General features: G+C 44.5%; 1 protein-coding gene across 3 annotated transcripts in view; it reads right to left on the minus strand.

Annotated features, from left to right (window-relative positions):
- ARHGEF6 (Rac/Cdc42 guanine nucleotide exchange factor 6) overlaps positions 1 to 17,040 on the minus strand; it is a 219,371-nt gene that overhangs the window by 13,511 nt on the left and 188,820 nt on the right. The window contains exon 20 of one of the 3 annotated variants that reach the window (XM_073599230.1): positions 7,863 to 8,557. The exons of the other annotated variants lie outside the window; for them this stretch is intronic. Coding sequence (XP_073455331.1) covers positions 8,430 to 8,557 — 128 coding nt within the window. The 3' untranslated portion in view covers positions 7,863 to 8,429. Of the gene's footprint in view, positions 1 to 7,862; positions 8,558 to 17,040 lie in introns of those variants that run through there. 3 annotated transcript variants of the gene reach the window in all.

Genomic DNA, 17,040 nt, shown 5'->3' on the forward strand with positions numbered 1-17,040 from the left:
TAAACGATCTGGGAAGGCCCCCAGGGAGTCTTCCAGGAGTCTGAAGTAGTTCAAGCACCACATCCTCCTGAGCCAGTTTGGTGCCATCAGAATCATGGGGATGCTCTCAATCTCGATCCTGCAGAACAAGCAAGGAAGAAGCCTCAGTGGGTGAAAGTCGTAGGTCAAGTTGAACTGATCCCACAGAGATGCCAGAGCATCTACTGCAAAGGCTGCTCAGTTTGCTGTAGAACTTGGAGGCTAGGAGGTTCATGTGTGGTGTTCCCCACCTGCAACAGAAGTCTTGAAACACCTTGGGGTGAAGGCACCACTCTCTGGAGTCCAGACAGTGATGACTGAGGATGTCCGCCAGCCAATTTTCCACACCTGGGATGTACACAGCGGTCAATGCTGGAACATGAAGTTCCACCCAAGCCAGTAGGTCCACTTTTCTTTGAGTCATACTGCGGATTGCTTCCAGATTGTTCATGTAAGCCACTGCCTAGTGTTGCTCGACTGAATCCTGGTCAGATGACCTCACACATGAGAGGTCCAGGGATAGGGGGTGAATCAAATAATTTTGAGCTCCAGTATGTTGGTTGGGAAAGGTGTATTCTCTGATGACAAAGTCCCTTGTACCAAGAGGACTCCCAAAAAGCCTCCTAAGCCCCCTATGCTGGTATTCACCCTGAGCACCTTCTAAACCACTAGGAGGAAGGATTTTCCTGATTCCAACACTGAATGGGTGACTTACCATGCCAGGACAAACAGGGTTCTGCTGCTCAGGCATATAGAACCATGCAGAGACTGCACCCTTTTGTCCTACAATGCCAGAATGTTGAGTTGCAACAGTCTGGAGTGGAATTGACCTAGAGACAAGAGTTTGTCTTGAGGAAGCCAAAACTAGGACGTGACTGTTTCCAGGATCAGGCCGAAACACTTCAAGCAATGAGATGGCGCTCATGTTGATTTCTAGAGATTTAGGATCCAAGCAAATCTCTGTAGAGTCCGCACAGTCTGTTTGGCATTGACTAACAGAGCCAGAGTCAATTGTTCCTTCAAAAGAACATCAACCATGCAACCCACTATTGGGATGTCCTGAGAACATAGGAAAGCTAGCACAGGGGCTTGAGTAAAATCTGAGGCGCAGTTGCCAGACCAAAGCGAAAGGCGATGAGTGAGCATTGATGTGCCGAGAAGATGAGGATATGTAGGTAAGCAATTTTGTTGTTCACAGAGGAAAGAAAAAGGTGTTGAGAAACTTTGGAATCAGAATGGGGTAGCTGACTACTTTGCCTTGGGGACAGTGTACAAGTTTGAATAGAAATCCTGGAGCCTCTCTTCCTTGGTGGAATTGTAGATCCAATAACACAGGGCCATGGGCAGGAACTCTTGTCATTGGAGGACAGAAGGAACAACTGGTATTGATCGAGATCCTGAGACATGGTCTTGAACCAAAAGGCTAGAGTTTGGCAGATGGACATGGTCATAACAGCAGGTAGCACGGCAGGGCCTGCAAGGGAAAACAATTACATAAGAGCGAAGCTCTTTTCAGGAAGAGACCAGTCACTATACAAGATCGGCTATAACAGTGAATGTGCAGGCCAATGCATTTTTAGAGATCCCTGGCTAGTGACTTTTGGCACAGCAAGCTGCTCTAAATCAAGGCATGTGCACACTGCTTCGATAAGGATCAAAACAGTATCCTTAAGTTTTGGAGATGTCAGAGAAACTCTCTGTTTACCGAATCCTCAGAACTGGAAAAGGTACAATCTCCTTCTTCCTCATCAGAATACACAGATGCAACTAGAGGAAGATCAGAGATGGACTCTGGAGGAGAGGATGAGGGGGCTCACTTGCAGCTTTTGCGGTTTGAAGATGCCAGCAAAGCTGAAAGCTTCCCCATAAACTCAACCATCATAGCAGAAATGTCCTCTCTTGATAAACAAAAGAACTTTAGTAGTTGTGCTGCAAATCAAGTCGTCAGCTGACGAATCTTGGGTAACACATTAGGGGAGACAGTCCAACACCTTCAAGTTCCCAGATAGGGCTGCAGCCCTGACTTATTGCAGTGGTGGTCTGACAACTTACCCACCATGTAGAAAGGTAGGGTTCTAAGAGACATGCCCCTATCCTACAGTCTTCACCTTCCCATTAGTCATACCCAGTAAGGGGTATACAGGAAAAGAGCTCCTTGGATAGGTGGTCCACAGCCCTGTTCCACTATGTGCCTAGGTGAGTGCCTGATGCAAAGTCCAATGCACACAGGGCAACATTAAAGCTGGCTCTACTTCTTACTGGCAGGGTTCAGGTACAGCCCCCCAGGACAAAGCTGAGTAGTACTAATTTGGAATAATATCATGGACTTTAAGAAAAAAAAATTACTTCTTGCCTATAAAGTAGAAAAACACAATCCTTAAAAGTAATCACAATAAAAATATTGCCTAATACACATAAATCACACCACCAATTCTTATGTATCCTGTATGGTTGTGAAAGCATTTCAGATGTAGCAGTTAACTTTGTGTCTTGTAGTGCCTACAAGGCCCATTATATTTTTCCAAATTAGTATTCCAATATAGTTAGGACATGGCATATTCTTACTATAACTGTATCCACAGTGCCACCCTGTGGTGATACAAACTCTTTCCAAAAGCTGAGTAGTAGTGGCTCTGCAGCAATTTTGATAAAATCAAATGAAAAATAGGAATTTTTTTGCTTCTTTCGGAGCAGAGAGAAGGCATCAGTTCACCGAAAGATACTAGTATCCTCATAGATCTTGACTGACCGTGTTAAAATCACCTCAAAGCAGCAGCCTAACCCAATGTTTTTGTATACTCCTGTGTCCTGTAATGTACAATTAAAGTGCTTGTTACCCCAACATTTCATATTCCTGATATGTGTCTGCTGGACCATGTACTTGTGTGAAAAATGATCCGCTTCTGTTTATATTGCTTCCTTTGTGTGAAATCCCTGGTGCTCTTGCCAGTCCCTCTGCTTTTCTGTTAAAAACTGACCACACTAAGCAGAAGAACACACCGTGGTCCGTTCAACTATGCTGGGAACTTGTCCTGACATGCTTCCCCTGCACAGTCATTCACTGGGAAAATCAGTGTACTGTTGCTTCTCCTCCCCTCAAGCTCTTATGCAGCTGAAAACAGAGGGAATGGGATCACTTATAAAAAAAAATGGAAAAAAAAGGTATTTATAATTTTTTTTTATATCCATTGTCATATTGGGGGTGTTTAGCTCAAAAGTATTTGCCTTTTTCCACATCAGACAGGTGCTTTTAGTTAAGGGCCTGGTAGCCCACATTTATTAAATGAAAAAAACAAAATAAAAAAGTTTATACATAGGACTTCCCACACAGGGGGTTCTTCTCCAACAAATGAGAAAATTCCAATCTACCTGGCTCCTAGGCTTACTTTGCCTTATCTTGTTGAACTGTCCTACTCCTGGCCTCAACTGGATTCTCCAGCTCCCTGGGATTACTCACTGTCCCGAAGACTTTGGAACTTTCTTCTGTCCCCTTGGGCTCCCTAGCCACCTCAGCTCTCCCAGACCCTCCTCTGGTCTCTCAGGCCCTTGTAGCCATCCCCACCTTCCCGGTCCTTCAGACAAGAAGTCGCCCCCCCCCCCGCCCACCAGGGATGTAGTCTCAAACAGTGCAGACAGCTTTTCAGACACAGGTCTGTCTTTAAACAGCAGCAAGCTGCTCACACTCCACCTTCCTCAACTTACTGCTCTCACAAGTCCCTCGTTATATGGACTGTGTGCACCTGGGCACACAAACTGCTGGCTATCCACAAGACCCGGACACAGGGTTGAAGATCCCATCCCACCCAAGACTCTTAGGGATCTCCAAACTACAGAGTCCCATCCGGAAATAGCAAATCCGGAGAAAGCTGCCAAAGCAGTTCTCAGTTTTAAAGCTATGTTCTCTAGTGCTGCAGTCCGCCGATATGCAGACTCTGTGTCCATTTTGATCCAATTTCCATAGGGACAGAGCCTCATTCTGTCACACCATATACAAATGTTTTGTCTACCTATTTTAAACGGAATGGGTTGTTTTACAAGGCAATTATTTACAATCACTTTAAGAAAGATAAATTTGCAAGATACAAATTAGGTGATGCATGTTTAGTGCGTATTATATTAAAGTGTATTTCCACTTTGCAGCTAAATTGGGATAGCACCTTCTTTATATTTGTTACCATTAACAAAGCATAACTTAAAAAAAATATTTATAATTTTGCCTGTTACCTTTTTAAGTGCTTTTCATGCGCTCCCTGCTTTGTATGTTTAGGAAGGGGCTAGGTATGTTATACATATAGTGGGAATACATTTTAGGGCTTTAACTATTTAAAAATGCTTCTATTTGGGGACCAATTCAGAAAAGCATATGTATCATACACAGGAACCATATTTCTTCTTTCACTCTTTTCTTTATACTAGAAAAATCTGAATGGTTTCTATAAAAGAGCCATATATCACTTGAACCTGGCATATAGATTTCATAAGCAATGGGTATAAAAACAGCAGGGGAGCAAAAAGGTAGAATTAGAAAATGATCTGAGACACAGAAGCATTGCCAGCATGGAATAAAAATGTAGTCTTTAATATCTTTCTAGTGAGTAGGTCCACAGATGCCTGAGATTTTTTTTTTTTTGCATGAATATGTGTAAGATTTGATAATCAGCAAACTATACCGTATCATAAATGTTTATAAAAACAGCACATATAAAACCAAGATTTGAAAAACTTGGTGCAAATACTACAAGTGTTACTTTTTTCTTCCATCTTTAATAAATCTGTACCGCAGTCATTTTGTCTATACTTGCAGGTGCATCTGTAAAGAATGCACCTCGTTGTTTAAACAAGTATTTCTGTACCCGCAGATCTACTGCTTCAGAGAGACTTTTGTTTTGTAACAGACACAGGAAATAGGAAGATAAAATCTATCTTAGTTTTGCAAACTTGGAAACCTTCATTTATTTAACCCTTCCTTGTACAGCACCATAGATGCATCGGCAAACACATATCTGTTATATTTGTTAATACAACAGATATGGAAAGAGTGCATGAAAAGTACACAAAAGAAATCATTACAATTACATATTGTTAAGGAAATGAGTAAATCATAGTATCATATCCTGATGCTTACAAATGGCAAGCATATTGAGAAAAGTGTCAATGACAATTCTGTGTCCCAGGGGTCAAAGTTAAACTCCCAGTAAACATCTAAACATAGCCGAAGTGCATACAGTAAGTTAGGTATTGTACCTGACAAACAATTTGGAACCCTGTTCAGCCAGTTTTGAGATCAATACACATCTGGTGAACAGTACAGTCAGGTTCTGATATTGCACTGTAGTAAAGAGAAGTATGGCCAAACCTTTTTCCTTTTTTTGGCCATACTTCTCTTGTGGCCAATATTGTCAGAATCCACCCTGCTGCCTTACTGACATCTGTCTCTGCCTTTCAACACATGCCGGAGCCAACTGCGAAGCCCCCCCCCCCACTCAATGGCGCCCCAGTGCATGCTGGATGTGCAGAGAGGATAGCAGTGACTTACAGTCACTGTTCTCCAATCTGAGCAGCCAGAGAGCTGATCGATCATGTGATCGCTGAGTTCTCAGTTTCAGAGCGGACATGGGCCAGCTGAAGCATCATACTGATCTGCAGCATAGAGGTGAGTATGTGTGTTTGTATTGGCACACAATATTAGAACGAAAGAACTTAAAATGTAACTAAAGGCAAAACTATTTTTTAGTTTTGAAGTAGAGTGCAGAGGGATTAGACCACCTGTTAAGTATTTATTGCGGTCTGTCCCCCATTAGGGAAATTCACCATCTCTATCTGTCCTGTTTAACATCATTATTGAAAGCGAAAGTAAAAGAAAATTCCAATTTTTGTGTTATCCCCAGAAAAGTAATAGAGGCAAACACCTCCAATGGGAAAACTACTTCTGGTGATCTGGAGGGCCCCAAGGGATTCAGTTAATTTGCAGGGAGTTCCTCTCACTTCTTGTTTTGACTATGGCAGAGGTAAAATCTAACCAATGAGACATAGATGGCAAAAAAAAACTGACAGGGGTTATAACTCTCCCTTACTCTGTCCAATATTAAATTAAAAAAAAACTTTTTGCCTATAGTTCTACTTCAAGACACTATACTAGAAGTCCAATAATGCAAATGTAGGGCAATTCCAAATTTATAGAACCCAAACAGATTTACTATTGGTGAACAAAGTTTTTTTGCTCCGAAAATGGTCGAGAAAAAACTTCAACTGTAATGAGCAACAGAACAAGTGAAAAGGGTGGAAGTGTTGTCTCAAAACATACTAGAAAAATATAAAAAGAATTAACCATTCATGCTGATCCTGATATCAAAGGGATTCTCAGTGGAACCCAAGAGCACAAGTGTGCCTTATTCGCAGACAATGTCCTGTTTATCAATCTGCCCGTGTCCCTTAGCTCTTTGATCAAAGCTAATTTCTAAATCACTACCATATTTGGGAGTTTATCTCATACCAGTAATGGACACTCTTTATAAAGAAAACAACCCCCCCTCCCCCTTTTCAGATAACGGATTACCGACTTCCAAAAATTGTTGGCTATGTCTTTATCATGGTTAGCAAGGATACACTCTGTGAAAATGACCCTCCTCCCCTGAATCTTATAATATTTTAGAATGTTACCTTTGGCAAGTCCTAGCAGAGTTCTTACATTACTACAATCTAAAATTAATTTGGCTTACTAAAATACCTAGACTGAACAAATCTACTTTATACACACCCAAGACTCATGGAGGACTGGGTGTTCCTAAGTTTTCAACCTATTTACAAGCTGCACGAATAGCTTGTCTGGTTCCAATCATATCTGGCAAATATACACCACACTGGGTAGATTTTGAGGCATTGGCTAGCCCTAGAGTTCCTCTTCAATCATTGGTATGGCTCCCTAACAGGTTGCAACCTCCTATTTTGCTCCCATCTCTCTCCTATATATTTACGATCTGGGACAGATTTAAGTATACCAAAGGTCTACATTTTCTTCATACACCTCTTGCTCCTCTATTTAATAGGACAGGAGACTTCCTACACTGCACCAAACCCTATTCTCTTGAATATTTTCAGAATAGCCTGCATATGCCCATCACTGAAATTTTTCTCTACCATCAAATCATCTTTCATAGAGGCCAAACTGAAAAAAAAAAAATAAGCGTAATGCCACGTACACACGGTCGGAATTTCCGACGGGAAATGTTGGATATGAGTTTGTTGGTTAAAAGTCTGACTGTGTGTATGCTCCATCGAACATTTGCTTTCGGACTTCCCGCCAACAAATGTTTGCTAGCAGGTTCTCAAATTTTCCGCCAACAAAACTGTTGGAAATATTGTGTGTACACAAGTCCACGCACTAAAGTTCACGCATGCTCGGAATCAAGTACGAGCCGGAAGCGCTCGGTCTTGTAAAACTAGCATTCGTAATGGAGATATCATATTTGTCACGAGGCAAATTATGAAATCTCTCAATGCAGCGCATTCTTTTCTTCTTTATAATGCTAGAATAATGAAGTTGCTTTGCTGCTGATATTCACACAGTTCTGACAAATGGATTTTTTATTATTTCTCGTGATCTCCAGAATAATTTTTTTTTTCTAGTGATCTCCATATTTTTTTTTTTTTCTTTTTCTAGTGATCTCCATAATTTTTTTTTTCGTTTTGTATGACAAGTTACCACAACACCACTATAAGCTTGTATTTTTTAACATCAAAGATACAACTATGTTGGTGTCCCTTGTTAATTTGACATTGTATTTTTGAAATGTACCTGCCTACTCACAAACTGTCCTTTTTGAAGTAAAACACATAGCCAAGTATTTGTCAAAAATAACATTTAAAATTTAATAGGAAGCACAAGGTCAGAACGAAATAAAGAGGAAGGCAACGCTGGAGTTGCCTTCCTCTTGGAATTGGTGAAGACTTTGTACCCCAGGGCAGACATCAATTATTTGACTGTCAAAATTGGTAACCTGAGGAGTCCATTTAATAGGGAGCACAATACGGTCCAGGACTCCAAGAGCTTGGGAGCAGCAGCAGATGACATATATGTCCCGAGGCTTTGGTCTTACAACAGTCTGCGTTTTTTACCAGACCACACCAAACCCAGGCTATCACTCTCAACACTTCCTTCCACGCTTCCTTCCATGCTGCTGCGGTGGGTTGGGTGGCTGTGGTATTGGTGGTGTTGCTGGAGGAGTATGGTCCAACTCACACAGGTGGCTTTGAGTTTTTAGTTCGCCCCTCGTCCCTTGTTTAGGGCCTGCAGAATGATTTACTCACAGATTGTGCGTTGGCCCTCCTCCATGTTTTCGAGCTTGCTTGCTGTGACACAGCCAAATGCCTCGTGGCCACCAGGGGTCGTGTTAAGTGCTGCAGTAGCCTGGCTAAGGAAAACAGTCGCTGACTCCTCCAGGTTCCTTGCCTTCCTGGTCCTTTTGGTTGGAGGGCGGAGGGGAGGAACCTGGGATTCCTTCAGGTTGCTTGATATGGCCTTCTCCTGGCTGAGACTTTCCTGTGTATGAAAATGGTACATAGTTTTAGTTTTTTGGTCATCAATCACACACAATTTTGAGCTCATGACTGTTGCAAATTGAATGTTACCAAATAGAAAAGACTATCCTTCTGACCCCAGCATTTTTAATTCTTGTCCAAATCATTTTTGGCTACTACTGTCTATTGATATGTAAACCACTTTGTTAAATCAGAAAGTAGTGATCAAAAACATCTAGTTAACATAATTCAATTTTTGACAAGAAATATGTTCAACAATGCTATACATGGCTCAAGCTGAGCTCCTCCACATCTTCCTGGGTGGAAGGCCCAGGTTGGACTTCAGGAACCTCAGCTGATGTGGAAGGAAGTGTTGAAGGAAGTGTAGATTGTGATGTCCTGGGTTCCGTCTGGTCTGACAAAAAATGCAGTCTGTCGTATTACCACAGCCTGGGGACATACAAGTCATCTGCTGCTGCTCCGGATCTCTGGGAATCCTGGACCTTCTTGCGCTCCCTATTATATGTGCTCCTCAGGATTCCAATTTTGGCCTTAAAATAGTTGATGTCTGCCATGGGATAAACAGGCTTCCCCAATTCTAACAGTTTATCCAGCGCTGCCTTCCTCTTTTGCTTGTTCGAGTAGTCCCTGTTTTGGACTTGCCAGAGACACGGCTGCTCCCTGTACACGTCTAGGAATTTGGGCAGGAAGTCAGGGTCAGTGAATTTATCCACCATTTTGGCTGCAAGACAACACAAGACAAACCCTAATGTCAGGCTAAACTATCCTAATCTTGTCCCAATATAGGCCTCAATCTATAAGCAGTATAGGCCACTAACCACTAATGCCCCAAGTTACAATTGTACCTTCGTTTGTACGATCGGCGCTTACGATCCTCCGTCCTCCACACACAGATCGTACGTATGACGCATGCTTTATATACACTGTGCATGCGTCAAACTCTGCCCCTGTCCTTTCTAGTGTATTCCCTACCTCTTCTCTTTCATGCAGTGGGAGAGCACATGGCGGAGACACAGCAGGTGTGTGCTGCGAGCAGCAATGACGAGGAAAGCCTGGAGCAAGGCAGTTCTAGATCCAGGAGGAGATATAAGGCCTCATATATGTCCTTTGAAGAGATGGTGGACATCTTGAAGAGAGCAGACTATGATGGGATGCATGGACCGTACAGAAACCCAAATGTGAGAAAGGCCAAGATCACGACTAAAGTTGTGAGAAGTCTGCAAAGGACTTTTGGGGTACGACGATCCAAGAAGCAATTGAAGAAACGCTGGTCAGAGCTGAAATTGAGCAAGCAGGATCAGTATAGGAAGATCAGGAAAGTGCTGCTAAAAAATAGGATTTTTATAACAGCTTACCTGTAAAATCCTTTTCTTGGAGTTCATCATGGGACACAGAGCCTAAGTAATAACTTAATGGGTTATGGGCCATCTTCAGGTGATGGACACTGGTATACCCAATACAGGAAGTTCACTCCCCTATATAACCCCTCCTCCTTCTAGGAGCACCTCAGTTTCTGTAGCAAAGCAATATACTTAAACCCAAAAAAAGAGGGGGGGACCTCTGTGTCCCATGATTTACTCCAAGAAAAGGATTTTACAGGTAAGCTGTTATAAAAATCCTATTTTCTTTATCGTACATCATGGGACACAGAGCCTAATGCCGCGTACACACGGTCGGACTTTCTATCCTACTTGGTCCGGCACACTTTCCGACGGACTTTGTCCGCCAGGTGCGCCGGACTTTAAAACGGACGGACTTGCCCACACACACCCGGACTTTCCGGCGGGCTAAGTCCGCCCGTCTTTCCGACGGACTTTCGCCGGAGTTCCGGCGGACTTTCAGAATGAACGGATTTGCCCACACACGGACAAGTCCGTTCATTTTGAACGTGACTCAGGTGCGACGGGACTAGAAAAGGATGTCAATCTTGCCGCTTTTATCGGCGAGATTGACACCTTGCGAGCTCCGTCGCGGGGCATACCAGGCCCTTAGGTCTGGTATGGATTATAAAGGGAACCCCCTACGCCGAAAAAACGGCGTGGGGTCCCCCCCTAAAATCCATACCAGACCACGATCCGAGCACGCAGCCTGGCCGGTCAGGAAAGGGGGTGGGGACGAGCGAGCGCCCCCCCCTCCTGAACCGTACCAGGCCGCATGCCCTCAACATGGGGGGTGGGTGCTTTGGGGGAGGGGGGCGCCCTGCGGGGCCCCCCCACCCCAAAGCACCTTGTCCCCATGTTGATGAGGACAAGGGCCTCTTCCCGACAACCCTGGCCGTTGGTTGTCGGGGTCTGCGGGCGGGGGCTTATCGGAATCTGGGAGCCCCCTTTAATAAGGGGGCTCCCAGATCCCGGCCCCCCCACCCTATGTGAATGAGTATGGGGTACATGGTACCCCTACCCATTCACCTAGGGAAAAAGTGTAAGTAATAAAACACACTACACAGGTTTTTAAAATATTTTATTAAACAGCTCCGGGGGGGGGGGATCTTCCTCCGGCTTCGGGGGTCTTCTTCCGGCTTCGGGGGTCCCTCCGCTTCATCTTCTCCCGGCGTCCGGTTGGTTCTTCTCCGCTCTCTTCTCCCGGTGTTCCTGTTCTTCGGCCGGCTCCTCTGCTGTCTTCAAGTAGCTCTCTTGCCAGCAGAGGTCCGGACTTCTGGGCTTCTGGGCTTCTGGGCTTCTCTTCCCCAGATGTTGACACGACGCTCTCTCCTGCTGGACTGCTCTCCGAGGACTGCGTTGTGACTTATATAGGCGGAGACCCCGCCCCCTTTTGATGTCACAGTCCCTGGGCATGCTGGGACTGTGACGTTTTAGGGGGCGTGGTCACTGGGTGATGTTGACCACACCCCCTAAAACGTCACAGTCCCAGCATGCCCAGGGACTGTGACATCAAAAGGGGGCGGGGTCTCCGCCTATATAAGTCACAACGCAGCCCTCGGAGAGCAGTCCAGCAGGAGAGAGCGTCGTGTCAACATCTGGGGAAGAGAAGACAAGAAGCCCAGAAGCCCAGAAGTCCGGACCTCTGCTGGCAAGAGAGCTACTTGAAGACAGCAGAGGAGCCGGCCGAAGAACAGGAACACCGGGAGAAGAGAGCGGAGAAGAACCAACCGGACGCCGGGAGAAGATGAAGCGGAGGGACCCCCGAAGCCGGAAGAAGACCCCCGAAGCCGGAGGAAGATCCCCCCCCCCGGAGCTGTTTAATAAAATATTTTAAAAACCTGTGTAGTGTGTTTTATTACTTACACTTTTTCCCTAGGTGAATGGGTAGGGGTACCATGTACCCCATACTCATTCACATAGGGTGGGGGGCCGGGATCTGGGGGCCCCCTTATTAAAAGGGGCTCCCGGATTCCGATAAGCCCCCCGCCCGCAGACCCCGACAACCAACGGCCAGGGTTGTCGGGAAGAGGCCCTTGTCCTCATCAACATGGGGACAAGGTGCTTTGGGGTGGGGGGGCCCCGCAGGGCGCCCCCCTCCCCCAAAGCACCCACCCCCCATGTTGAGGGCATGCGGCCTGGTACGGTTCAGGAGGGGGGGTGCGCTCGCTCGTCCCCACCCCCTTTCCTGACCGGCCAGGCTGCGTGCTCGGATCGGGGGTCTGGTATGGATTTTAGGGGGGACCCCACGCCGTTTTTTCGGCGTAGCGGGGTTCCCTTTATAATCCATACCAGACCTAAGGGCCTGGCATGCACCGCGCTCACCGCAATAGGAAAATTTGTTTTTCCTATTGCAGAGAGCGCGAGATGCAATACCCTGCCCTCGCGTCGTATCTGGTCCGTCGGACCAGCCTACACACGAGCGGGCTTTCCGTCGGACCAGCACACACACGAGCGGACTTTCCGCCCGAAACTGAGTCCTACGGAAAGATTTAAAACTTGTTTCAAATCTAGGTCCGGCGGGCTTTTGGGAAGAAGTCCGCCGGAAAAGTCCGCCGCCGCCCACACACGGGCGGATTGTCCGGCACACTCTGGTCCGCCGGACCAAGTATGCCGGAAAGTCCGACCGTGTGTACGCGGCATAAGTAATAACGTAATGGGACGTCCCATAGCAATGCTATTTGAGGGTAGGGATAGACAACCCGCAGGGTACCCCCAGATCTGAGGACTTCAACTGCTGCCTGCAGCACACTGCACCCGAAGGTGATATCAAAGAATGAGAGATAAAAAAAACTATGTTCAGTATCCCTCCCTCAGCGCACACAGAGAAAATATTGATAAAACAATAGTCAGCAGCTGCTATACTAAAACGAGATGCATCAAATATATGTCAAAGAAAAATTTCTAAAACATTAGCAGCGCTAATGCAAAAATAGCAAATATTTAAAAACATCAATGAAATTGCTTAAGAGTCCACTTAAACAAAGTATCAAATGGTGATCCACTCAGTGCATTAATAAAAGGCAGGTGAGTATAAACTAGATGATCGTGGAAGAAAATATTAGCAGTGATCCCAAGTCTCCATCACAACACCACTTGTGCCACAGCCCTGTAGGTAATCCACTTACCAGACCCTGCTGATTAACATGCTTATCAAAGGGATAAATTGCTGTTCACTGGACATTTTTCATCTGTATTTTGCTCATTGCAAGCAATAGATAAAAAAAAAATCTACATAGCGTAATCCAGTACAACAATTATGTATTAATTTAAAATTATCTCACAAAAAAACACTCACAATGTTTGCATAATATAGGGGCATGTAACATCAATACTATGTCAGTCGTGCATTCCTCTCTAACCTCTCACCGTTCCCGCGGTGTTTCCAGAAAGGACAGACGAGGATAAGCCGACCCTGTAGATAGCTGCGTAGCAACGCCCCAACGTGTTTCTGTCATCACTTACGTCAGAGGTGATATTCTCATACCTCCTTACATCCACCTGATAAAATTTTGTGAATGTATGTACTGAAGACCAAGTTGCGGCCTTGCTGATCTGAGCCATGGAGGCCTAGTGACGCACTGCTCAAGAAACACTAACCGACCTGGTAGAGTGCTCTTTGACTTGAAAAGGAGGAATCTTTTCCCTTAAATCATAACTCTGAATTATAATTTGCCGAATCCACTTAGCGACAGTGGATTTTGACGCTGCCTGTCCTTTTTTAGGACCCTCTGGCAGAATAAATAAAACATCAGTCTTTCTAATCTGAGCAGTTGTCATTAAATAGATTTTCACTGCTCTCACCACATCAAGACAATGTAGTGACTTCTCTTCCCTGGAACATGGTTTTGGAAAAAAATGATGGCAGGACATTATCTTGGTTCACGTGAAAACCTGACACTACTTTTGGCAAAAAGTCTGGACAAGGGCGTAACACCACTCTGTCCTCATGAATAATCAAATATGGCAAGAAACAGCAGCCAATTCCGAAACCCTCCTTGCTGAGGATATAGCAACAAAGAACACCAGCTTCCTTGTCAGTAGGATTAAGGGAATATACTGTATCAGTTCAAATGGCTGTTTTTGTAATACTGACAAAACTAAATTCAAGTCCCAAGGGCTCAAAGGTGATTTAACTGGCGGATTGATCCGCATCACCCCTTGCATAAAACCCCGGACTAAAGAATGCGTAGCAAGCAGTCTTTGAAATAAGATCAATAAGGCTGAGACTTGGCCCTTAATAGTACTCAAGGCCAACTTCATTTCTACCCCTAACTGTAGAAAGGCAAGAATTCTTCCTATGATATATCTCCGAGGGTGCCAACCCTTGGATTCACACCAGGAAACATAAGCCCTCCAAACTCTATAATATATAGTTCTGAAAGCTGGCTTCCTTGCATTAATCAAAGTAGTGATAACTGACCCGGAAAGCCCACGTTTGTTTCTTCAGAATGTGGGTTTCAATAGCCAAGCCGTTAAATTTAGTGTTCGTAAAGTAGGATGGAATATCGGCCCCTGTGCGAGCAGGTCTGGCCTTAGTGGAAGGCACCATGGATCCTCCACTGCCATCTTTACGATTTCTGCATACCATGACCTTCTGGGCCATGCTGGTGCTACCAGAATTACCGGCTTTCTTTCCAGCTTGATCCTGCAAAGAAGTTGTGGCAGCAACTGTATAGGGGGGAATGCATAGATCAGTGAGAACTGATCCCACGGGGTCACCAATGCTTCTGTTCCGCATGCGAGTGGATCCCTTGTCCTGAACACAAGGTTGACTAACTTCATGAAGGATGTAAAGGAGGAGACCAAAGGAAAAACACCACATGCCAATTTAATAAATGAAAAGAACAATGAGGGGCTAGAGGTAACAAACCTCGGGACTTTAAAGGTGCTGTGTAAATAATTTGGGATTATCAATTCATCAACTATATTGAATAAAACTGAATTTTATTACACAATGTTTAAAAAAAACACATGAGACAAAGACTAATACAAAAGTTCATAAAATTCAATGAGACATGATGCATGAACAATACCACTTTCTCAACATGTTTAGCTCAGCGGAGCTTCTTCCGGAGACTTTGGGTGTGGCATCGTATTATACTATAAATCACATAAAAATACTCATGTTTAAGTATAAATAGGTCCATAGAAAAGGCAAACATCAATTGTTTGAATATAATACAAAAACATGGCAGAATAGAAAAAATTATAATTATTATCACATTATAGGGCACAGAGAAGGGCAAATAACAATAATGACTGTGAGGCTACAGGAGAATAAATGAACCTTACCCTAAGATTGTCTCAATAAATAAATATGACTCAGGGTTGAGAGTCAGAGGGTTTTAAATGTGCATCCCCTGGATTGCCTCTTCTCATACAGGAACCTCAGAAAAACATTTGCAGAGAAGGACAAAGATTATCAATTGAGGAGTCTTTTCTGGTAAGGAAAAAACCAGCACATAAGAATGAAAATTATGTTAGGAATTAATTACGCTGAAAAGGATTGTCTAAAGATAAAAATAAAAAATTGAGGTAAGGTTACCTTTAGGACATCAGTGCGGAAAGAATCAATAATATCCTTCAATTGCATCCACAGTGATCTTTTCAGGTCCCTTCATTTGATATATACCCCAGCATTTGGCCCATCTTGGTTTTGCCCTACTAAATCTGGGGGCCGCCATTCATATGTCTGGTGTCATTTCCTTTTTTCCACTCTTTACCTCCCATTTATTAAAGTGAATTACTCCAGTTATCACTGTGGATGCAATTGAAGTATATTTTTGATTCTACCGCACTGATGTCCTAAAGGTAACTTACTTCAATTTTGTATTTTTATCTTTAGACAATCCTTTTCAGCTTAAGCATGTCCTCACAATAACTGCTGGCGACTTAAGTAGTCTATTAGCAATAGATCGTCTAGGTACGCCAAAACTGTTATGCCCCGTGCCCTTAACCTGGCTAAAGGTGGGTCCAGCACTTTTGTGAACACCCAGGGTGCTGTAGCTAGCCCGAAGGGCAAGGCTACAAACTGAAAGTGCTGCTGTTCTACTTCGAATCTCAGAAACCTGTGGTGAGCGGGAAATAGAGGGACATGCAGATATGCATCCCTGATGTCGATGGACGCCAGAAGTTCTCTTCCTTGTAGGATAGAAACTACTGACCTGATCGACTCCATGCGAAAGGAGCGGATTTTCAGGAACTAATTTACATTCTTAAGATCTAGAATGGGTCTGACATCTCCATTTGGTTTTGGTACCATAAACAGGTTTGAATAAAACTCCAAACCTTGCTCTATTGTGGGGATCTGTATGATCATCCCCTGAGCCAATAATCGGTCTAATACTTGAAACGGAGATTGCCTTTTCCCTGGATCGTTGGGAATGTTTGATCTCAGAAAACGAGACGGTGGAAACTCCCGAAATTCTGGTTTGTATCCTAGAGACACCGTGGAGATGACCCATGTGTCCTGAATTTCCTTTTGTCAGACTTCTGAGTATTGCTGAAGTCTTGCCCCCACTCTTGCGAGGGGGGGGGCGCCTCTTCATGATGAGACTTTAGTATTCTGCTTTGCAGATTTCCGGCCCCAGGTCTTCTTTTGTGCCTGGGCCTGACCCTGAGGTTTGCCTCTAGAGTCTGACGGCAGAGGCCGTCGCCACTGCCTAGAGGCGGATGCCCCTGGCGCAGGAGAAAAAGTCAGTTTAAACTAAGGACGTTTATACTTTCTTTTTACTGGTAAAAGAGTACTCTTCCCACTAGAAATCGTTTGGATGTATTCATCCAAATCATCCCCAAATAGTCGCTCCCCATGAAAAGGGAAACTAGTTAGAAGCCTTTTGCAAGGTGCTTCGGCTGACCAATTTTTTAACCAAAGGGTCCTACGCATGTGTACTAGCACAAGCGCAAGGCAGGGCGCCTGGTGAATAGAGTCTTTCATAGCGTCTATGGCAAAACATAGCGCCTTTGGTAGTTCGGCCAGCTCACAGGCCTGTTGTGCAGGGACCTCCTTAAGGGCCTCTTTGAACTGGTCCTTTAGGGACTGACAGATGCCTATTGCAGCAACTGCAGGCTGAGTAACGGCCCCTGCCAAGGAAAAAGGATT

The sequence above is a fragment of the Aquarana catesbeiana genome, linkage group LG09, assembly GCF_042186555.1.
Source record: "Aquarana catesbeiana isolate 2022-GZ linkage group LG09, ASM4218655v1, whole genome shotgun sequence".
Classification (NCBI taxonomy): Eukaryota; Metazoa; Chordata; class Amphibia; order Anura; family Ranidae; genus Aquarana; species Aquarana catesbeiana.